Source organism: Anarrhichthys ocellatus, unplaced genomic scaffold (genome assembly GCF_004355925.1).
Source record: "Anarrhichthys ocellatus isolate YVR2014 unplaced genomic scaffold, GSC_Weel_1.0 scaffold6, whole genome shotgun sequence".
Taxonomy (NCBI): Eukaryota; Metazoa; Chordata; class Actinopteri; order Perciformes; family Anarhichadidae; genus Anarrhichthys; species Anarrhichthys ocellatus.
Window position 1 is genome coordinate 5,474,407 of NW_022280036.1, and position 24,954 is coordinate 5,499,360.

The following is a 24,954-nucleotide window of genomic DNA, read 5'->3' on the forward strand; positions in this document are numbered from 1 at the left end:
CCATCAGTAACCCACATTAATGTGGTGCATAAAACTGCATCCATAGTAAACAAGAGGGAGAAGCTACAGGCATTACAAATACTTAAGGTTAGATATGCGACTGTAGTTTCTCTGGTGGTTAACAAAAATGTCTTCCAGGGTTGCGATGTTGACATCATTTTATCACAAATAATGTACAAAACGTGACTGCAACAAGAACCCTTAAATAAGGCCCAGCTGATGATCTTGACATTGCCTCAACTTTTTACACACACTGCATGCTTAGTCTTAGATTTCTGTGTTATGATTCAAACCAACTGCAAGAAGAAAACTTCAGTTTCACGACCTGCGACTGCTCCTCCTCATGGTTTTGGATTGTGGTCTGTTAATCAATACACAGAGCCAACTCTTCCAGAATCTCTGACCAACCTGAATCTCAACAGGATTCTACGACATAGATTTCATGTATTTGGAGTACCCGTTCCTGCTGAAGATAACTTCCTTAAAAAGTTGCGATGTTGGTACAATTTGCTATATATTATGGTTTAAACAGAAAGTAAAACTGTGCGTAAATGATGGTGGCACTGAAGCAGAGATTAGAGGAAGATGGTGATATGGTGCATTCATTCTTGTTGATTATAAAATTGAGTGTTTTCACCTGCATGTAAAAGACAATCCTACCAGGTTATACTGCATGTTCATATTCTGCTTCAGTGATTTCATTCCCAAAATAACAACTATCTGGATTCACAATGCTGCTGAGAAATCACAAAAGGAAAAATAATGCATCTCTAGAGAAAAGGCAACAAACGCTACAGTGTTAAGCCTTTTTCCTGAGAGCATAGGGGCTCTGATCCCAGATCAGCAGTCAGGCCACAGTACCAATGTCTTCAGTAGTCACCCTGGCCTCAGATCAGCACCCCTGTTTCAGGATACACTGAATAGAGAATTATAGCTGGTTCCCTGTCAGTCAACCCGAGGGCTCTTTGGTCAACAAGCCTCATATGCACAACATAAACATGCATCACGTTTCCTGGTTCTTTAAAACAAGCAAACAAACTGTAAGACAAGCCGATCAAACAACCGAGTATTCATTAAGGAATAGTTCTTTGCATTCTCTTCTCCGTTGCTACAGAGTACCTGATGCATGGTCAGTCACATTTTTATCACAGTTTAAACAAAAATGAATGAAACCAGAAACTCTGTTTGATAGAATTGAAAGGCATTGGCTGGGGAGAAAGTAGTAATGCCCTTCATGCCTCCAGTTTGTACAGAGGTTCAAATCATTAAACAACTGCTCTGCGGTGCAGCTAAAACTGCTTACAAAGACATATGTGACAACATGGCCTGTTGATGGGTCTACAGTGAATTAATTCACAAGGAAAGAAAAACGGAACATTTTACATCAGAGAATGGATTTTACGTAGCCGTCAAATAGAAGCGTTGTTTCTTTTAAAAGACAGTCTCTTTTTTTCCACTAATGTGATCATTTTCTGAATCACATTTTCATGAGCTTCCGCACACAGAAAGTATTCCGGTCCTTTTTTTTCCCCCCATTGCAAAGAAAATTGTAATCCTAATTTGTCTGCTCATAACTCCCGGTCTGCTACAGGTACAAAACGTGGTCTTCCTCAGCCTCAATATGTAGACATGGAAAAAGAAACTCTGCCTACAAAGAGGCATTAAAACAAAAGAGTGGGTGATGAAAAACGGAGGGCAATAAGATGCATGGCATGCAGTTGTGACGTGTATTGTTGTTGTTCTAAGAGAGTCTCTTCACTCCAGTGCTCCTCCGAGAAGCCTCTTTAATCTTTTTGCTCCTCGTTTACTTCTGCTCATCAATCTCTCGTTTGACCTCTGCTACATAATTGTGATCCTTCCCATGAGCCACCTCCATGATGGCAACTGCCTGAAGACAGAAACAAAATGCATTGTAAAAATAAGTGAGTTATCAAATTGCAAATGTATGATGTGGTTATTTCCCAAAAGCATTTATACAGCTCAGGGCAATGAATGGCTATCAAGTTGTTCTGTGGATGAAGCAACCGACTCTAAACTTGTGACTGCAGCTGCCTTTTACAGCTCACTTCTCTCCTGCTACTATTTCTTTAGAGCCTACAGTATGTTCTGCCATCACTTAGCCACCTATTAACATCCTAACTGGCCAGATGTCTGTAAACTTACCTTTTTTAGAGCTTTAACTCCCTGTCTCTTCTTCTCCAGCCCCAGATACAGACGTCCCAGTTTCAGATACATAGATGCCACATTCAGAGAGTAGGCTGGGTAGTGAACACTATAGAGACAGTGCAATTCATACAACAGTGAATGTGAGCGGAAACAAGATGCAATCTATAATTAATGATACAATGTCTTTTGTTGTGGTGCTACAAAAGCATAAAATATGTCAAGCTGGAAAGTGCAACAATATAAATGAGATATAGTAGATGTGGCAGAGTGAGAGTGCACTGAAGGAACACAATACAACATGTTGTAGAGTGAAGGTGGGACAGAGAATGGGAAAATAAGATGTAATGTATGTAGCAAATTATGAAGCCAATAAAACATAAAAATAATAATTCTGAGCAGCAAAGAACAGTTAAAGCAAACGATTAAAAAACTAAAATAGGAATTTATAATCCTGGGATTGTCTGACAATAGTGCTGCTACAACTGATTGACTTTCTTTACAATGCTCAATTGTAATTAGTGTCTTTATTTTAATTGCTGCACAGATCAATTCACCTGTATGGCTGAATGATCTTCTCTCCGTAGCTCATAGCTCCATCCCAGTCTTGCATGTAGAGACACACACCCATGGCCTGGTACATCATGTGCAGCATGTATACGTTGGTGTCTGCAAATATAGCGCCCATCTTCTCCTGGCTAAGCTCACATATCTCCAGCAGCTCACTGGGGGGTGCCAGAGAGTCAAGGAATAATCACACAAATGTTTGCGGAGAAACAGGAGGAGGGTGGGGAGTGAAAGGTTGTCCTTAATGAAGAAAGACAAACAGAGGAAATAGAAACAAGAGACAGTGGAAAAAATACAAGTAGAAACAGTGGAAGAGGATATTCTTGAAGTGTTTGGCTCTCCTGAACTCCTCGATGACAGTCTTGGCGTAATGGACCAGAGTTCGGATTTCCTCGGGCTCTGGTGGAACACTCAGCTTCCTGATCTCCATTTTAGCTTTGTCCTAGAAAGAGATGGAAAGGAAGGACAAACGGAGCAGTTGTTCGGTAACATATCCTACACAAGATACTCGGTTGTGTTGAGGACACAGTGAAGACACAAACAAGGCATGAACCTGCAGTATTTCTCCAACAGACAGCACAGACTGATGCAGATGAGACTTCTTCTTGTATATTCCTCACATCAACAATGCAAAAAGGACACCCACATGCTATATAATGAAGTGATTTAAAATTGAAGAGAGACAAGCCAACCGTACCTTAGACTTGGTGGTGCACTCAGTACACTGGCATGTGAAGAAGTAGGAATCTAACAACCTCTCTTTCCTGTCGTCTGTTGGATAGAGCAGGTCTATGTAGCTGTTAAAGACCTACAGAGAGAGAAGAAGACACTCACGCATCAATAAAAACAACTGTCATAAGCTTCTGTGTATTTCTTCATGATTGTATGCGGTCTCACTAAGAAGCATCTTCGTTACTAGATGAGTCCAGTGATTACGTACCTCGTCTCCGGGGTTTATCTCCTGGACAGCTCTGACCTCAGCCACTGTGCCTTTATAGGTCACTATGACATTAGGACTGCAGCTGTGATTCATCAGTGCTACGCTAGAAGGAAGAAAATGAAGGAGGAGAGTCACGAAAGGTTACCAAAAAATATTTGGAAATGAGAGAATTGTGATAAAAGCATTAGCAGCTTTATGATGTTGGGACTGTACACCGATTGAAAAAACGCTAAACAGTGAGAGAGAGGGAAAGGAAGTGCACTGAGGAGGAGACCGAGGACTGAAGAGTATGCATGGAAGGAGACAGACAGAGGAAAGGAGGAGGAACATGTTGACAAACATAATTTCCAACTTAATCAGCAGAGTAAAATACACTGATGAATGGGATAAACTGCTGAACGATGGTGACGTGTCAACACGGACTACTTACTCAGGAAAAACAGCTGATCCCAGATGGGAGAGCTCTTCGTCCTCTATGGTGAAACCATTACAGTTAACCTGGAGACACGAAGAAAAGAAAACAGCGACAGAGCGAGTCAGAAGGAAGGGGAGACACAAACAAACAGGTGGAGACAGAGACAGAGAACAGCATGGGGAGTAATATGATATTACAACTGGTATCACCCTCCACTAACATGTGCTGGAACCCCCCCCGCCTCCACTGAGGAGGAGGAGGAAATCCGGTAGTGGAGATTAAATGTAGCGGTGAGATGAGGCTGTTGGTTTAGCTTGGAGAAGCAGCACTGACAGACGGTTCAAATTAAAGAGCTAACCGCTGTAGAGCTAAACAGACAGAAGCAGTGTGTTTGTGCGATACAGATCCTGGTTTCAAAGGAACCTGGAAGAAGATTAAAGGATGTATGAACACAAGCATGCGTTAAGCAAAAAGGTATTTGCACACTGTGTGTCTACATCTTTTGTATGTTGCAAAAAAAAAAAGTCAACACCTGTCTACGTGCCCTTACCAATCACACGACAGTAAGAGAACACACCCAACCTCAGATCCTGGATCCTTCTAACAGTGGATTTGTAGGTGGGGAGGATGTGTTATATCCAGCTTTACCTGCGCAAAGAGCTCAGTGAGAGCCTGTTCATCAGGGAGGTCACTGATGTGTCTGGAGTAGAAGTGGTGCAGCGCTGCTATGTCCGCCTGGTTCATCTCATCCTTCTCACTGTCCATCTTATCTAAATCTGGAAAAGGCAATCGGAGACGGACATTAAAAAGAATAACAGACAATAAATACAGACAGGATGGAAAGAAAGAAAGACAAAAAAAAAGGGACAGAGAGAGAGAAAGAGTTGTGATGAACATTTTATTGACTTTATTGAGCCACAAGCTGGAAATCAGACTTTTAGTTTGTGTTTGAGGTAGTGCTTCCATTTCAGAGAAAAGAGGGATTACTGAAGGGAAAACTAGGACGAGCCAAGTGGAAAAAGAAACACTGGCACAGGTATCCAATAAAGACTAGAGATAAAACAGTTATTCATCCAGAATTAAATCAGTATGTTTTTTTTTTGTTGTTGCTTCATAGAAGAACCATTCAGTGTGAGCAGCAGGTGTAGAGTATACTGCTATAAGCCATGTCATTGTCAGTCTCTCTCTCACACACACACACACACACACACACACACACACACACACACACACACACACACACACACACACACACACACACACACACACACACACACACACACACACAGATTTGCTTTTTGTGCATGAGAGACAGGTGTGAAGGTTAATTTTGTGACAATCCTCTGATGACAAATCTGAGGCTGCAACAACAGCTCAGACTAAATGATAATACTAAATGGATCAGAGAAAAGAGTTTGTGGCCACCTACATGGAGCAGACAGGTTTTAGTGTGTTTTGACAAATGCACTCTTTAATCAACTCAGAGTATGAGAATGCAATACGTATGAATCTAAAATTGGACAGTGTTTAGCCTCCTTGCTGACAAAGTATTTGGAACACTTAGAGCTTCTCAGTACAACCACAGTCTCACAGAGAAGAGGGTTGCGTGCCTTGCCCAAGGGCACAATGGCAGCAGTTTTTAAAGGAGGGTAGAGAACATGAAATTACAGCATCAGGAATCTGGGGATTTAAATCCCAGAGCTCGGCAGACTTTGTGAATAAAAAGAGACAGAATCAGGACTGGAGGCTACAGAGAGGATATTAATAGACTCTGCTATAACGGCAGAGACACAGAAAAATCACACACACACACACACACAGTGTAACTAAAAATGCACACACATGTAACTAAACATACACGCACACACATCTACTTACGGGCTTCAAACTCTTTGAGCAGCAGCAGCCTCTCTGAAGGGGTGCGCTCTGTTGTGACTCTCTGCAACACAACAGTCATTTCAGTCAAAAAACGCTAAATCATGAAAATAAAATCCTAAATAACCAAAGTTTCCTTTCTCAATGTTTACCTTATTATACCAAATGGTTTTGTTAAAGACTTTCAGGCCAATTAAGGAGTCATTAAGATGCTATGACGGTACAGCAGCTGCTGAGCACAAAGGGATGACAGCAGCTCAGGCTTCAGGAGCAACATGTTCACATTGCAGCTGGTTCTTTGCATAAAATATGGTCCAACTCATAAAATGAACTTATCATCAGGGCAGCGACTTACATTATTTGACTCTTTATCTTCTTTAAAGTTTGTTTTAAATGTATCAAACGTTGTGTTTCTGTCACATTCTCACACGGCATGTTGGAACATTTACCTGTTTCATGATGATTCGAGCCACCAGTCTGACAGTCTCTGATGGACACCAGTTCTCCCCGTAGGCACACATAGCTACACACTCCAGCTTATGCATCGGCCAATCGCCTCTCTGTAGAAACACACACACACACACACACACACAAAAAGAAGAATTACAGTTTGTAAACCCTCCGGTATTACAGCAAGTCATCCCATTCAACAGGACAATACATGAGACAAAAAGCAAGAATGTGAGAAGAAAAGAGAGAATTCAATGAACACAATGGATGATAAATTATTGTATCGTCACAAAGCAAATCATCCATAAATTATTGCTCCTTGTACCCCAGACTATCTCTATCTGTCTCTATCTCTAACACACACGTCGCTACACGTATGGATGCACGCAAAAGACTCGCATGTGACACCAAAAAATAAGTCATCTGCTAAATTGGTAAATTTGTAAAAATACTCATCAGCTTGGTCTCTCTTTGTCCTTGAATTTGCAAATACCAGGAGTAAGATCAATCATCATGGCACATAATCACATGCAATAACTACACACGCCCTCCATGAAAGTGCAAGATAGACTCTTACCTGACAGTCAACATTGCAGTAGTAGGCCTGCTTACATTTGCCACACTTGAAAAGGTCTTCTCTCCTGTAATGACGTGAAGACACACAACACGTTCCTCCATTACCGCTGAGATAAGTGGACCGGTGTAACATTCTGTCGGTAGGATTCAATGGTATTCATCTACATGAAATAACAGGCTGCACGTCTTCATGTGTAGAGACTTCTTCACCTGATGCCTTTCAGTTGATTGACGTGGGACTACATTTAACCTTTTTACTGGCATTACTCTTGTCCCGCTGTGTTTAGGTGCTAGGTATATATTTTAGTTGAACTGATGGTGAATGAGAGACGTTCAGGTTTGTTCCAGTCCTGTGACAGAGGGTTGGACGCACACATGCACAAAACATAAGCTCGAACACAAACAGAAGTTCATTAGTTTACTTATTAAACTTTAATTTCATTCATAACCACTCCATATGCATTAGAAGAAGACTTTCACATTACGTTCCTAGCTATTTCTATAAACATTTCCAGTCAAAGAATAGTCTGATTAAAGAACAGTAACACACAAAGAGACAGCGTGTTTCTGACTGAACATGAGCACATTTACACACATCCTCCACCCAATACACACACATGCACCCCTGGCCTTCTCATCTCTTGGCTCCTCCCCTCTTGAGACTCATGGAGAACTATAATTAGCCCCCTAACCTTTTACTGCTCTAAAAACCTGAACAGCAGCATGGGTAGCAGGCATGTGTGTATGAAAGTGCTCCTTTTAATGAGCACAATACCTGTGATCAGGGGTGTAATGTAACCAAGTACATTTACTCAAGTATTTAAGCACAAATTAAAGGTATTTGTGATTGAGTACTTCCCTTGTAATGCTACTTGATACTTCTACTTCACTACAATTCAGAGTCAAATGTTTTACTTATACTACATTGCATTAAATGGAGAACTTAAATCACTCGCTGCATTGCAGATTCTGATTCTTAATACAAAATATAACTCAAACTAATATGTTAATATAAAAGTTAAGATACACAGCAGTGGACAGACTAATTTAAATCAGATCCACCTTTTTTTAGGTGAACACATGAATGCATCACTCATAATTCATCAACATATGATTCTGAAATGGGTCATTCTGCATGAATACTTTTATTATGACGCTTGTATTTGTATCCTTTTACTCGAGTGTAATTTTAAACGCAATACTTGTAACAGAGTATTTCTACACTGTGGTAGTAAAGATCTGAATACTTCTTCTGCCTGTGATTATGAGTAGCTTATTAAAGACTGTGTGCTAGCATATGAATAGACTCATCGGTGAGACTACAGGAAAGCAGGTGTTTGACTCTGCAGTGCAACAAAGCCATGCTGCAGTGTCAGTCAGGTGAGCCGTCTCACCCGCACTGACCCATTTAAAGGTCTGTGTCCAGAGGTTCACGAGCTAACCTAGCTCGTGAGGAGGTTAGCCAGCGTTCAACTGGACACGTCGCTCCATTTGTTCCGTTTTAAGCTCGGCTTAAAACATGAAACCCACCAGCCTGGAGATAGGTGAACTGTCACATTTGGTGTTTTGTTGTGTGTGTGTGCGTGTGTGTCAGCCGTTTCAGAGAGGTGGGATGTTACCTGCTGAAGCAGTGCTCGCAGTGCGCTGCCCTCTCATTCACCGTTAACACGTAGGAGTAGGAAGGACAGGCGAACACCATCTCACCCACAGAGAAGTGCCTCACCGCCCGCAGGCCTCTGCCGCTGCCCGGGCTCAGGAACCTCTCCGTGCCTTCTATTCCCTCGTTCGTCATGGTTTTACTGTTGTGTTTACGGTTCCTCGCTCAGATACTACCGGGGCACCACCTGAGCACGTCTACTGGGTGCTATAAAAGCTTCAGTGCCCGAGTCCCGTCTTCTTCTTCTCCGGTCCCCTCTGTCCGGTGTAGCTCTCATCGCCCCCTGCTGGAGAGGCGACGATACGGACGAACAACTAGTGTACAAGTATGTGTAGAGTACAAGCACGAGGGAATGTAGGGCTACTGATGGACTGTCTGTGTACGAAGTATTTAGATGCTTAGATGTTTATTTATTTGCACAGTTTAAAGAATAAAATAAAAATAAACAAACATAACAGAGATACTGTTATGTGCTGTTATCTGTTTGTTTGTCTACCATATTTTACGTACTTGGCAATAAACGGTTCTGAGATAAATAATATCACAGTGCAGGAAGAGGCAGAAAGCCAACTGGGCTTATTTGAAGCTTCCACCTATATCATATTAGAATGTCACAATATTACAGAGAACATAAAATGAATATGACTACGTAAAATATTATTAACAAGATGTTTTCACAAGATATGAAATATGATAATGTCAATACATTACAAACAAGAAAAGAGAATGTGATTGTGTCGATGTGTTAGAGTGTGTGCATATGAGTGCATGTGTGAGCGTGTGAGTTAAGCGTGGGCTTGTATTTGTTCAGGGGATATTGGTTTATACACCTGCATTATCTTTAAACAAAGTAAAAGTACTAGTACCACACTGTGAAAATACTCCACTACAAGTAAAAGTTCTGCAATCAAACCCCTCCTTAAGTAAAAGTGTTATCAGCAAATGTACTTCAGGTATGAAAAGTAGTCAATGTGCAGTAAAATGGTCCCTCTCCACTATTATATATGGTGTTTCTGTATTAATATTACTCTTGCATTGATGTGTTTGTTATATTTTACTGCTGTAGAAGATTATGCAAATTTTAACTACTACTACAGCGATGCATCATATTCTAAAGATCATCATACGTTTGTAGCGTCACTGTCGTGTGAGAACCACGCATCTCTAAAAAGTAAACTTTTCATGAGCTCTGAAAAACAGATTTCAGCTTCGTGATGGTGCATTTTCCAGCTGATCCAAGAGGGTTAAAGTGTTTATTTAGCTTAAGAATGAGCATTTTCTCAAACCATAAAGGAACACTTAAATGTACCTTGTTACTGTCCACCACTGTCTGCACTGATATGGAAAGCAATTAATTATATACTTGCCTCGTCTGCTCTCATTTCTTGGCTTTTTTTCAATGTTTTTGAGATTGTGTCCCTTTTAATTTGACCTCGCCTATGTCGTCTCTGTAATGTGTGATTCTATGTTGTCATGTTTTAACTGCCTGCTGACTTAACTTACTTGCTTTTGCCTGTTCTAATTTCACATTTGTTTTTATTGTTATATTAATGGCTAATTCAGCATCTGGCCAAGGAACAACAGTTGAAAATGAGCCTTTTGTCTAACACTGGCACATTTACCTCAATGTTTCTCTGTGCATTGCACATAATAGCTATCCGATGTTTAATCATAAATAAACAATTCTATCAAATATGCCGTTTGCACTATTTGTAACCCTGTAGAAAGTTAACAAAATGACCTGTACATAGTTTTTTTTTTGTTTTATATACATTTCTATGTAGTTTCATATCTGCCTGCTTGTACATCATTTCAGGTTTGTTTATCTTTGTTGTCCTTGTTTTACTAGCATGTCTTTGTGTATCTTTCTGTAACTTTGTTGTCAGCACCGTGTGCAAATAAGCTACTGGAAGTTGTCAACATCCTAGTATTTCTCAACAAACTGGGTCAATATATAGATGATTCTGATTAACTGGGGCTCTGGGCATTAAATATTGATGTTAGTTTCAAGAAAATAAATGTGTCCTCACTTTTATGCACATGTCTGTGTGAAGGTGCTCCAACAAGATCATTTGATCATTTTAAAGTACCAACTTACCAGAATTACCATTAAACAGACAGATAGTTGACAAGTTAACACATAATGATGTGTATTTCTAGTCTGGATCTTTTTTCATAGTTTAGGTAAGACTGAGTGCCAATTAAGAAAAGACGTAATGCTTCTGCATACTAGTATAGTTCAGAAGGTCCTCTTCAGTTCCAGTACTACAGAGACCCTGTGAACAAAGCAAGGTCTGGTTTTCTGAGTTGAAAGATCTTGGCTGGCCTGCAGAGAGCCCTGATCTCAAACCCATCCAACACCAATGGGATGAACTGGAACACTGACTGTGAGCCAGGCCTCATCATCCAACATCAGTGTCCAACCTTAATGCACGTACGGGACAAATCTCTGCAGCCAGGTTATCAAGTCTTTTAGAAAACCTTCCCAGAAGAGTGCAAACTGTTATAGCGGCATGATTTTGAAAAGAGATGTTCAACAATAACATAAAGTGATCTCCACATACTTTTGTTTTTCATGTTATCTCAGAGGAACATCGTGAACCACGGCTGTCTTCCCCAGTTGGTACAAAATACTGTAAACACTGTACACTGTAAATGTGTCACTACATTAACGATATGGCTTTTGCCCAGGAAATATTACCCATTAGCAGAGATTTAGATTACTCATTACAGGATGTTGTTCAGTGTATTATGTGGGTATTAGGACCACAATATGATGCCATGCAATTCATTAATTCATTGATTAAAAGGTCTATCAAGGTTTTAACGCCCAAAATGCTGCATCCTTCACACATCATAATGTTTGGAGGTCAGGCTGCCATTCACTCATAAGATCCAAACCAGATCAACAATATTTGACAGGTGGATGGAAAAAGATCCTTCTTTAAATATTATAGTTTCAGAATACATGTAAAACGCAATTTGCATTGGAGGTTATTGCAGGTAGTGCTCCAGCTCCACAACTGCATCACTGTGAGAAGTGAAACAGACCGACAGACACGTCGATATATATATATTCTGGGTACGTTTGTGTTTTTGTACAGTGTCCATTGTGAGCTCGCACCATCGACCACTGAAGCGAACCAAAATACTCGACACGGCTCAGTTTTTATATATATATAAATGCATTTATTTAAGTTAATAATTTCTCCTCATTCAAAGTTGAATTTCTGCAGTATCTATAAAACAGGGGACAGTTAGAAGCGCTGTACAGTCTGACAACAAAACTAGGAACTGCAGCCAAGTACACTGTGTATATATGTACATACTGTACACACACACACACACACACACACACACACACTGATGTAGGTATATACAAAAATATACACTTTTACATGTGTGACCCCTCGTGCCATATCCCCCACCAGTCGTTCAATGAAGCCACTCTCCTCTTAGAAAACGCATCATCACCCCTTTAAATCATCGATTACTATTTCACCTTCCTATCTGTCTTTACTGGTTGATTATACAGTATTTTGTCTCATGTGCGTGTAAAGTCCCTCTTATGCCCCGACTCACACACAACGTTACAGTCACTCGTAGCAAAAGATGGAGGAGCTTAAGCAGTCCTGAGCTGGAAGTCTCAGCAGGGCTTTTCACATATCAGAAAGGTGCTCTTCGGTTAATCCTAAAATGGGATTTTAAGGTGGGCTGAAGGGGGAAGACATATCTTTTGTTAGGGAAAATCGTGACTTAACTCTGCTCCTTGTTGGAGGGAAAAGCTGAGAGAACACAAAGCTTGACCTTTACGCCTCCTTTCTTGTTAAGGTCCATCAAATTAAGCCATTGATTGTCTTCCTTCAAAACACGAGTATGATCAAAGTCCTACTGGCTCAGGGGGAACACGCTCTTGTTCACCGACTGGTGTTCAGTTACACGCCCCCTTTTAGTGCCGATAAAGATGCCTGTATATAAGACGGACACCGGATCAACCGCTAAGAGATGTCCTCACCCCGGGATGTCCTGCAGGTCTAACTGAGACTGGGAAGAAGAATGAAATACACCACATATACTATCCGCAGTTCTCTGCGTCTCAATCTGCATTTCCAAAGACTTTTAACCCTTTTCATTCTTCCTCACACAGAGAAAAACAGGAAGGAGAACTTTGGCACGTTGTGCTAAAGATGTAAACATTTAATCATCCAATCAAAATGAGGCGCTGGACTACTTAATCATGACAGTCGTTTCCTCTGCGCATAATATAGAAATAATAAAAAGTAAAATAGCAATCTCTTCAACTTCACAAGAATAAGACTGGTTTAAAAATGAAAGGCTTTAAACAACATGTCTGAACCGTTGTAGCAGACAGTATTGCCCTGGTCGCTCGGGTGTGTGCGGTTTGGTCCTCATGCCTGCTCATGTTTGTACTGCCTGTTTACAGTTTAATGACAATAGAACTAAGACAACAAGAAAAATGTCTGAAACTCTCAGTGGTGCATTGTGCATCAGAAAGTTACTACCTTGAGTTCCTTTTTCTTTCCTGTTGTGGTTCTTTACTTGTTAACAAGAAGTGTTACAATAGAGGGCGCTGTACACCACAGGAAAACATAACGGGGACAAAGTCCAGACACTTTGAAAAGAAAGACCTTCTAGTATCAGGTTCTCATCAGCAACATTCAAGCATCAAAATTTGATGACAAATGCTAATAATTGAGGATTGCCAAACAGTTTGATGTCAAAAAGACATCAAGTTAGGAGAGAACATTCAAGTATGTACCCGATTACCAGGTCAAGACCTGACAAACTCTTATCAAACATATCAAGGAGATGTAAAGGAATAACTGGTAAAATAAATGATAGTACCTACATCCAACGTATCCAAAGAAATCCCAAACCTCAGACCTGCCCTATAAATTATCATCAAGTTTACACCCATCAGGCTCAAACAGCTGTTCGGTCTACAACATGCGTGTGACATATGCTGCGGTCCACCGAAGCCTCTGATGAGACCACTGTTTGGATGCTAAATTGAGGAAAATTTACACCATCAATTCCAATCAGCTTCTACAATTATTGATTTTAAACATTGTTGAGAAATTAAGACAACTGAGAATGTTTCATATTCTTTCTGCAGAAATCTAACTGAAACCTTAAATCAGATTTTGGGCCTTTGAGTCTGTCCACAGAAGCTTTCCTCACATCTAGGCTCACCCTCTGGTCCTGTGCCTCGCAGCACAGTGCAGCGACCTGTCAAGTCACAGGATCGGCTTTTTCAACCGGCTGCAGTCTTAGCTGAACTCCGCCCACCCCGCTTACAGTCGTGTGAATGTTTAAGACAAGGCAAACATCAGGTACAAAGAACAAAATGGCAGAAGACAAACAAAGTGATGGAACAGAGGATGAAAAAGTATCAGACAGCACATCAAGCATGAACAGCTGTCTTTGTCCGATTCGGTAATACAGTAAAACAAAGAAATCAACATTTACAGGTAAAGACGTGAATGTGAGAGATGGAGAGAAATATTGAGAAAGAGATTTGACATTAAAGAACACTTGAGGCTGCAACTTCTTCCGTGAATAAACTCAGAAATAAAGGATGACTTTTATAAGCCATTTCTGTTGTACAGCACTGTATATCCGTTCAAAGATATTTGGTGTTTGTTGTTGCCAAGTGATGAGTCCCTCCAACTTTAATCACAAACAATTTCCCCCAAACTATACCATCATTACTCATCAGTGAATAAAGGCATCATAGCAGGATCATAGCAGTTAAGACTAACCCATGTTGAAGCCCAGGACAGGCTAGAGTTGCAAAGATGCACAACAGGCATCAGGTAATGAACGATAGCAAACCTGTACGTGTACTGGAGATGGTATCAGTAACACTTTCAGGTAACAAAGAACCATGAAATGGCACAATGCTGCTTGGTGACACTGAAATATTGTTGCTTATAAAGTAGCTCGCCAAAATAAACAGCAAGCGTTCTCATTACTACTTTGTATCAGCCAAAACTGAGGAGTCCTGCTTGTGCAATCAGAAAAAAACCTGATCACCTCAAGCAGAAACAGAGCGAGGACAAACAGTAAAACCTTGTTTATTGCAGCTTCAAACTTCTGAACAGATGGCTCATCTAACAGGCACGATGAGGAAAAGAAAAGCATCTTGATGGGAACCACTTCTTACCGAGTGTAACTGTGGGAGCCGGTTGGTGATGCATGCAGCTAGAAGCAGCTTTGTGCATGCACATTTTATAGTTTGACTACAGCCAGGAAACCGTTTTTCTTTTTTGCATGATATCTGTTCACAGACCGGAATAAGCAAGGTCTTACTCTCGTCGACAAGTGGGACCGTGTCGAAATGGTAGCCACATACGAGCGCTGGTGTTTCCTTCTATTGCCATGCAGGAGCAGGCAGGTGTATGTTGAAAGTATATTATGAATGTTACAATTATCCTTTTGCAGCCTGTTACCTCAAGGGAAAAAGCTGCAACATTAACTCCTGTTTGGGTGTGATTATTAGACAGCAACCTTCCTACAATGGCAAGATTAGACACAGGCAAAGAAAGTTATCGGTGCAGGAAAAGAAGATGTAGAAACTGAGCTGCTCCACAGGGAGCAGTTAGAGAGCAGCGAGAGTATGGAAAGAAAAAAAACTCTTTTAATCACTCATCTGGTATTCCTCAAACACAAAAACATCCATTCAAAATTTGGTTCCATTTTTTTTTTTTGACAAAAGCAACAAAAAAGCAATTTTTGTTAAGAGATTTTTTTTCTGTGTATTGTTTCTTTAGAGACATAATGGTGTAGAAGTGGAGATGCTGTGGCAGCCAGTGCTACAGCCGGACGACAAACAGTAAATCCTGAGGGGTGGCTTCAAGACACTTCCTGGCCGGCCAAACCAAACCGGTGTCAGGCCCCATCCAAAGCAGAGAAGTTCCTCCCTGGACCCCCTCCCCAAGACACAATCTGTAGAAAAACTGTGTAGAAATTAAAGTAGAAATCCCAGCATTCCTCTCTCCACGTTGCCTCTCTTTTCTCTGTTGATCCTGTGAACAAATGAGGGTAAACCAGAGGAACAGCTCAAGGATTCGAGTCCATTTCCTCCCTTCACGTCCCTCTACACCCCAAACCTCACCGAAACCGCAACCTGAAGCCTCCATCTGCCGTTACAGACACTAGCTCGAGGCCCAAGCTTCAGCTCGGTGTGGTGACACAAAGAGAGAGAGAGTACCGGAGAGGAGCAACACCACCAACGTCCCATTCTTTCGAGAATGAAAAAAATCTCCTGCGAAACCTCCGTGAAGAGTTAACAGCAAGAAATAAAAAAGATCAATAATAAAATAAAACAATTACAAAGTAAAAAGAGTTCTACCTCACCAGCTTTAGAGAAAGTAAAAGAACAAAATCAGCCTCTGGAACCACCAATGAAAAAACACTGAGGTATGTAGTTTGGATGGAAAGCCTCTTCATCGCTTTTATCCTCATCATGATCATCACCGTCACCATCCATCCACCAAATTCTGTTTACTCCATTATGGTCTACAAGCCCCTCCCCCAGTAGGTGTGGCTCTTTGTTATCTTGGGAGGAGTGAGGGTGGGGGAGAGGTGTATAGACGTGACTGGCAGCACCTCTGAGGAGGAGGAGGAGCGAGAGGGATCTATTTATCCATCAAGTTTGTCTTTCTCCGTGTTTCAGAGTCTGTTAGTGTCTCTATCCATTATCCAGCTCTTCCAGGGTTGGTAGCGCCCCCTATGATTGTAAATTGAGGGTGAACTTCCACTGTTGGTTGAGGCTCGGGCTGCAGACCTCCACAGTGAGTCCGCCCATCCTGGCGCTGCGGCTGTCCAGACAGACGTTACTGCCCACGTGACGAAGCTTCGCGTTGGACTCAATCTGCTCCCATTTCTGGTGAGACACAACAATGTCATGACGTAAACTGTATAGAAATGTTACAAATGTGCATTGGTATTGGTTCTACTTTGCAAGGGCGAGTAGAGCTCTGGTAAAGCCGTCCAAGCAAAGTGGGTGTTTGTACCTGTCTGCTGTCGTTCTCTCGACAGCCTTGTAGTTTGATGAGGGAGCCGGCCGTTCGGTCCACCACAGTCAGACACAAGTCCATGTGTTTGACTGACTTATCCTTCGTCAGGGCCCACTCCTTTAAAAAAAAAGGGATTAAAACATTAGTATAAGTTCGCAAACTCTTTTGAAACAACATTTTTAAGTCAGCTTTCTTACTTGTGACGACCAGCTAAGACTATGAGCACAGCAGCATTAATCAAACAAAGGACGTCTTCATCAGATTGGCTGATCCAGTACGTCTCAGATGAAATGTAAGACACTGTTGCTCCATTAATGTTTGTACTGCACTGATTTAACAAACTGCAATAGACAATAGAGGTGAGGTTGGGTGACTTCATGTCGGTATCTGTGTGATATCGTACTCTACAGCATAACTGACACCCACAGGAAGAATTATTAGCGAGCATCAATACATGCCCCCTCAAAGCATATTGCCTAACGCATTGTCATTTAAATGTCTAATTCAAAAAAGCGTTGGTTAATTTCAAGCTAGATTTGAGGCAGTAAAATTAGGTCTTAAAAATGAAGAAAAAAAAAAAATCACTCATATGGCAAGTTTTGCAATAATGCAAAAATGATTTGGGGTAACTTTAACTTTATGTGACTCTAGTTTTCCAGACAGATCACTACACCTGTCATTCTATGTTAGGAAGGAACTATTGCTGCAGACACAAACACACTGGTACAAGCCTATGCACACACACACACACACACACACACACACACACACACACACACACACACACACACACACACACACACACACACACACACACACACACACACACACCAAAAACAAAGTTAAGATATTTCCATATACAGATGTTCTGTATGAAAGTTGCAAGTGTGCAAGTATGCTGCTTGACTGACAGACAGACTACATGTATCAACTGTAATGATATTCACTTTTACTTGCTGCAGAATAAGGATAATTCTTGGTTTCTCACTTGACCTTTGTTTGAGACTACAGTCTTGCTAATAAAACTCAACTTTTGTGCACTAATAGACCTTTAATAGTAGAATCCTATGACATACTCCCATGTGCCTTCACCACTAGTGCCACCACTTACTACCAAGGTGTCTTTAGAGCAAAGAAATTGACAAGCTGACCTGTGTGTGTCGTTGTGGTAACGCTACCTGGTTTCCCCCGGCGTTGTGGCATTCGTAGATACCCACCACGCCGTCGGCAAAATGACCCAGAGTGTCCAGACAGTTTCCTCCCTGCTGCAACGCTCCAAACGCTATGTCCTGGTGGTCTGGGACTCTGAGCACACACACACACACACACTGTGTTGTTAAAATGTTTACTCTATCATGATCGTATCAAATCCATAAAGATATTAAGGCGTTATTAGTGGATAGTGGATAGTGAAAGGTAAAACTAAAGAGGACAGAATTAGGGCGAGCTAAATAGAGAGAACAATGTTTTTGCACCATTTTCTTCTGACAAATAGGAGAATATAACCTAATTACATCTGAAATTATTTAAATTAGGACCTGTTATATTTATACATTATTAATCTCATTCAAACAAGTGACAAATTGCAAACTAGCCAAAATGTAATAAGAGGCATAATTGCTAGTTCGGGTTAGTGTCACCACAGTCATTTGTGAGTCTTATTAAAGCATGAAACATTAGATCACAGCACACAGGAGATCACAGGCACACTGATGCTCCTGGCAGAGCTGTGGTCTCCTACAAACCAAGCCCTCGTATTACTCAAACTCAGGTGGGAGGTATTCTTAAGTGCCATTTAAGTCTTATTTCATAATATCATAGATTGTGTCATACCATGTACCCTGTAATATAACATAATATGCTATAATTGTCTTACCGCAGTTCAGGGTAGACATTCTCCAGGTACCATTTGAATGGCTTGCATCCTAATTTCTTCTTCATCTCCAAACGACTCTGGATACTGAGACGGAGAGAGAGTGAGAGTGAGAGAGAGAGAAAAAGAGAGAGAGCGTTAGAGGGTTGATCACTTGTGGTTCTCAAAGCGTTTCCCAACATTGATTAAGTTATAGCCACTCTGTCAGGGCAGATAGTGGAGGCCGAGGGGATAATAACTGCTGAGGCTGGCACTGGAGGAAGATGACAGGAGTGTTCCCACAAGGTCACATAATGAGCATTTTTATCTTTGTCCAGCTGCACTGCATGGATGTCAGAGGACTTATTTTTGTGTGGCCTATTCTGAGAAAAGTGGCAAAAGGGTGAAAAGGCACACAGCAGCAGCAGTCAGCTAGTATACAGATAAAAGAGAAATAAAACAATCATGGATCCAAGAATACAACAAGGGTCCCGCAAGGCATGACTAAAACCTCTCTAACTAGCCTGTTTAATATGGATCCTCTTTACCAATGCGTTGCACGTCCATCATTTTCTTTTGCTTTGATGTATGCTGTCATAATCTAACACTAATCCCTTCAGCACGTCAAATAATACGGCAGTCTTTTGACTTTTGCCCTCTTTTAAGCCACATTAACTGCCTCATGTCACTTCAACGAAAGGAGTAGCTGACTTCTTTCACAGCTGACATGCTGCTAATTGGCAATCTAATTAATATGCCCATTCATGTGGCTGCTTTTGTCGTTTTATGATCTAGCTACATTATGCTGTCTGACTCCTGTCGGGCTCATACTTCATGGTACTTACTTTCCGTAGGGGACATTTCTCGCCGAGGGGACGGCCGCATAGTAGAAGTTTTTAAACTCGTCCATCCACACCTCTGCTGCTCTCCTCGTGTTCCTGAGAGACAGGGGAGAAAAGGAATATGAGGAGAGGGTGACAGAGGACAGACAAAAAGAGACATGAAACAGAGAGTAGGTGAGGAAAATTCAGGTTGGAAAAGGAAATTAAAACGAAGAGAAGGAGAGAGATAGAAGAAGAGAATGAGACAGAGAGATGGAAGAACAGGGACAGAGAGACAGATTTAAGATAATGATGCGTGGCGGGCAGAGTCAAAGTTGCATGGGAGCTGTGGAGGGCTGCTGTCGTTTTGGTCGACGAAGATTTCTTTGGTCAATTAGCCATTTTTTATGCATTTCCCACGCTGAATGACTTAATTGTGAGATACTAATGAGCACATCCCTGGTAAACATAAGATTTAAAGTGGTGCTTTTGTGTGATTCTTTGGAAAAAATTCAGTTTCACAAGTCTGTCGATTGAATTGAGTGTTAGTTGACTAAATATCTCTTTGGTGGAGGACAGCCCCTGAGCTGTAACCAGACATGTCATTTCTGTGCTTTTGTTTTGATGATGCAACACAGTGTAACATGTAACACTGTCAGAATGAATCACAATTTGATATTCTTTCTAAAACAGGGGTTTTCAAAGTCGGACACAGTGGGCTCAGATGAAGTTGAGACGGCACTGGATTACTTTGATACTGAAGAACATTTTAAAAACACGATGATTCTCAGGCACGTTTTGGAGTTAAAAGGAGCATACTGAATATAAAAATATGTGTATCATGTCTGTGTGTTCATGTTTGACTGATTTTGACTACATGACTTAAACGTGCCAGACTGTTAGAATACACACACATTGAAGCAAGTCAACACTTGTAGCTGCACTGTTGTATTTACCTGGGCTCAGTCTCATGAGGTAGGATTACTGCGTTGGCATTACTGGGTAAAAAGGTCCACGTTCCACATTTGGGAGGATATTCACTTGGCATGGTGAACAGCAAAGTTATCACGCTAACTTCATTAGAGGTGATTCATCAATTGATTGGCAGTGCAATTAATCAGCAGCCATTTGAATTAATTGCTTCAGTCGTTTATTAAAGCAACAAAACAAACAAAACCAGCTTCACAGTTGTGAGGATTTGATGCTTTTGTTGTTTTTAGTGATAATAAGCAGAAGATCTTTGAGTTTTGGATGGTCAGTTGTAGAAAACAAGCAATCCAAAGATGTCACCTCAGGTTTTGGTTTTTCTGACAGTTTTTTTAAACGAAACGATTACTCAAGAAAGTAATTGTCAGATTAAATCGATGATGAAAATGATTGTTAATTTCAGCTCTTATCTTTATTATCATAAGACAGCTGACAACATTTGAAGAAGTTGTGACTGCAAAGACTCGTCAAATCTAGCCAAGTAAAGAGCCTGTACCTGTGAAGCTTTAACGTGGCTCTGTGGCGACGCACCTTTAAGGAAACGCTGCCTGCATTGCTTTTGTCTGTGACACAAGACAAATAACTGACTATAGTGTGATCAATAGAAAATGGTAATTCTTAAAAACAAGCCAGCAGTGAAACTGTGTTTTGTTGCTCAGACAGGATTCGTCAACACAGTGAATGTCTCTGTTTCAAACATTAAGGAGTAGGTTTGCCTGAATGAACATCCAGACATTTCCAACATCCATTTACTGGACTAAAAGACCCCAAAACCATCAACACTCGCATCTGATCATCAGTGAACTCAAAATGCAGATGGCAGGGCCGTCACCCCGACAGTATCTACTATTTTCAACATGCAACTAGCTTCAGCTTGTGCAGAAATATTTGTATTTAATCCTGATCCATCTGCTCCCCAGCAACCTGCTGTAGGCAGCGTACCCAGAGGGAACTTATATGACTGATTTATGAGGTTTGGAGGGGATTTTTTTCACATTGATTGTAAGATGGTCCCGTCTCCACATGTCCAATATAAACAATATTTGGAAATTGATTATAAAAGCCATCCAAGCAGGCAAAACAGGAGCTGTCTCGTAGCTCCACACGGTCACCAACAGCAAACACAAGGGGGGTTTCTGGGGCTTTATTCAACACTGAAGGGATAGACAATGAACTGAAGCAGCCTCAAAGCACAGATGAAGCTGTTCTGCATGGCGAGTGTCCATTGTTAAGGCTGATACAAGAGAACACCACTGTGCACCCATCAGTTAATAAATTATATTTGGAAATGTCGGAAAGGGTGATGCAACTACTTTTAAGACTTCAGAAATGTGGACCACAGGAGGCGTCTAAGCTGAAATGGCAGAGACACATCCACAGCCAGCACGATATATAATAAGCTCTGAGACCGTTTGATCGGATGTTGAAGTTCATATCCACTGGAGTCGTCTCTCTTTTCGGTTTCATCCAGCTCAGGGTCCATTCACAATTCATAAGAATTACCTCAGTGCAAAAGTATTATTCAGAATTCAGTGCTCTTTACTTGTGCGTCGAAGGGTTTATTTCTATGTTAAACTTCCCTGTTGGTCATTTTCATCTGCAGCTGGAATCAGAAATGTCACTCAGCATCTCAGAGTGACCATTTCAGACACCAACTTCAAATAGAGATGAGCTAATTCCAAAGATACTCCACCATCTTTGTTTATGATGCCCTTCATTTCTTTGTTTGCTCCACAGTGCTATGTGGAACCACAGAAGCCACAGCCACTTTACACTCCCTGTTATCGGTTTGTTGAAGTTCGTAATCAGGTCAATGAGGGTTTGTCGGGCTCTTTTCCAGGGGTGGTTACTTGTGGTTGGGGACCGTTTCAAAGCAGAGATCCATATCTTTCCATGGATCATGCTTCCCATTACAAATGTTCACTGATTATGTTGTCACATCTATCAGAGCTCTCAAGGCCAGCACATGCAAAAACAGACCTTCTATATTTAAAAGAACATTCTTTCTCAGTCTGTCTCTTTTTTAATTGTTTTTTAATTGTTGGTGCTTGGTTTTTATTATCCAACACTGGTTTAATTGTCAAAGTTGAGGTGAAACTCAATAATGTGTTTACAACAGTACATGATATAAGAGACTAAGGCAGAAATAATTTCAGTATAAAGCGCTTTGTATCGGGGGGGGGGGGGAAACCATATGAAAAAATAACTCATGATCATGAATCATGATTATAATATTTTCCAAACAAGAAATAATTATTGGTAAAGCTGCTCAATACATCCACACTCTGATATCAGATATAATATTAGATTAGATGCCATCTGCTATTTTGGTTATTGTAATATTATGATGCAGCCTAAATGTTGACAAAAGGTCCATTTAGCAGCTGTTCTGGAGCTTTTCAATCATATCACATGGTCTTCCTCAGCAGTTAGAGTTTGCCAACTAGGCATGTTGAAAATATTAGTTCAAAGGAATAGTTACTTAGTTAATACTTAAAAGGAAATTTACTTATTCGCTTTGATATGGACAGGATGAGCTGGGGATCAAACCCCCAACCCTGCTATTAGTAGAAAACCCATTAATAATAAATGACAACAATCATGTAATCATGACTTGATGGTTCATTAAAGGTTCTCTAAACGACACTCAGAGCATTACATGTTGAGAGCCGTGTGGAGGCAATACAAACGCTCTGAATTTTGTATTGAGCACCTTTAGAAGGATGCACAAGATATCCAGTGTACTAAACAAATAGCAGCAATGCAACCTGTGTGAATGGGACATACTGTTCTTCAGTAATTGAATGAATTAATGAGATGAGTGTAGCCTATATAGTTAATGAGAGTCCAACCTGCTTGGTGTGTGCGTGTGTGTGCGTGTCTGTGTGTTACCTTGCAAACACAGTCCCGCTGCCCCCAGGGAAGGTGTATGGATGCTGCTTTCTGAAGACGTGGCCAACTCTGCTGCAGGGGATGATCTCCAGACTGCCACCGCACTGCCACACGCGAAATGAGATTTCTGAAACACACACACACACACACACACACACACACACACACAGACACAGACACACAGACACACACACACACACACACAGACACAGACACACAGACACACACACAGATGTCACAACACATTTGTTCCAACAAACTGTTTCTATAAAAATATCACAGTGGATTTTCATAAGCAGTATGGAAGACGTTTTGTGGGGTTGTTAACTCAGGACGTCTGCGCCTCATTAATGTTTTTGTCAGTGTACTGATATTGTCTGCTCCCCTCTCTAACATTGTCTGCATTTGAATAAGTGCTGTTTGAATGAGCGCACAAGTAAATCAGTATCTGAATTGTCAATCCAGCTCTGAATCATTGTGCCGTCTCGAGAGAAGAATCATTCTGTTTATTCTTGACTATCTCCCCGCTGAATTCAGACAAAAGCTACAGGGAGACACAGCTGTTATTTTCTCATTGTGTTGTTTGCAAACGATCTCTATTGTGTGCACTATAGTTATCATCACGTTAAAACTGTAATTTTCTAAAGATCAACTGTAATCTAGAAGACTCTTTTACCAAAATACGACGACCAAATTACAAAAGGATTTTCTTGGCACACAAACCCAAAATAATCTCACGAGTTGATCACAGCGTGAGACACATCACAAGAGACAGTGCACATTTTATAAGAGAGCAGAAATCCAAAAGAAAGAAGTTACAAATGTGTGCCCGTTTAAGACTTAAAGGAATAGTTTGACATTTTGGGAAATACGCTGATTAGACTTCTTGTTGAGAGTTAGATAAAAAGATTGATGCCAGGCGTATTTGTATGTTGAATACAAAGCTACAAGTCACTTAGCTTAGCATTAAGACTGGAAACAGAGGGAAGCCTGACTGTCCAAAGGTAAGACACTCCACCTACCAGCCTGCACTCAAGAAATAGTCAAGACCACAAGTCCATGTTTAAACACAAATTGTTATTTTTACACTTACAAGACCAGTCGTTGTGCTAAGCTAACTGGCTGCAGCATCTATTAAAGTACAGACGTGAGAACTCTGGTATCAATCTTCTCATCTAACTCTCGCAAGCAAGTTAAAAACTGCATTTCCCAAAATGTCAAGCTATTTCTTTAATGCCTCTGGTAAAACTCCTGTCCCATCTGTCGCATCTAGAAGCAGATAGTCGGGAATGAGACAGTCGGGGGTGCAACACATTACAGTGTAATGGTAAAGACTGACAATAGTTTATTTTTGTTACCTGCCACTTTGAATCACACTCTGTTTTGTTTCTTTCACTCACCTTTATATTTATTATTCATCTGCATCTGTTACTGTGTCTTATTTTCATCTTCTAACCACCATCGTCTGCGGTTATTCTACCGACTTCATGCTCCAGTGTGACTCATCTGAATTTGCATTTAGACTTTAGCGGCACTCACCAAGGTTTTCTCCTCCCCATACGTCCATCATCATGTCGTACTTTCCCAGCAGCTCAAAGTAATCCTTATCCATGACAAATAGACCCCCTGCTATCATTGGAGTCCTACAGGGGCAGAGAGAGAGAGAGAGAGAGAGAGAGAGAGAGAGAGAGAGAGAGAGAGCAGGTGGATGGAGCGA

General features: G+C 41.0%; 2 protein-coding genes across 2 annotated transcripts in view; both read right to left on the bottom strand.

Annotated features, from left to right (window-relative positions):
* Positions 1-143: 143 nt before the first annotated feature.
* Positions 144-9,104, bottom strand: smyd2a (SET and MYND domain containing 2a). The gene is made up of 12 exons (XM_031846799.1): positions 8,606-9,104; positions 6,988-7,051; positions 6,410-6,520; positions 5,964-6,024; positions 4,734-4,861; positions 4,101-4,168; positions 3,671-3,773; positions 3,428-3,538; positions 3,052-3,172; positions 2,721-2,895; positions 2,164-2,272; positions 144-1,888 (listed from the first exon to the last, which is right to left on the bottom strand). Exons 1-12 carry the CDS (start codon positions 8,776-8,778, stop codon positions 1,805-1,807), a joined length of 1,308 nt encoding a protein of 435 aa, XP_031702659.1. The 5' UTR covers positions 8,779-9,104; the 3' UTR covers positions 144-1,804.
* A 3,703-nt stretch (positions 9,105-12,807) lies between these two features.
* Positions 12,808-24,954, bottom strand: part of galnt2 (UDP-N-acetyl-alpha-D-galactosamine:polypeptide N-acetylgalactosaminyltransferase 2) — a 49,988-nt gene continuing 37,841 nt past the window's right edge. Inside the window, exons 10-16 of the mRNA XM_031846107.1 lie at positions 24,777-24,880; positions 23,238-23,364; positions 19,383-19,475; positions 18,562-18,645; positions 17,864-17,990; positions 16,683-16,802; positions 12,808-16,552 (exon numbers count right to left, since the gene is read on the bottom strand). Coding sequence (XP_031701967.1) covers positions 16,397-16,552; positions 16,683-16,802; positions 17,864-17,990; positions 18,562-18,645; positions 19,383-19,475; positions 23,238-23,364; positions 24,777-24,880 — 811 coding nt within the window. The 3' untranslated portion in view covers positions 12,808-16,396. The remainder of the gene's footprint in view (positions 16,553-16,682; positions 16,803-17,863; positions 17,991-18,561; positions 18,646-19,382; positions 19,476-23,237; positions 23,365-24,776; positions 24,881-24,954) is intronic.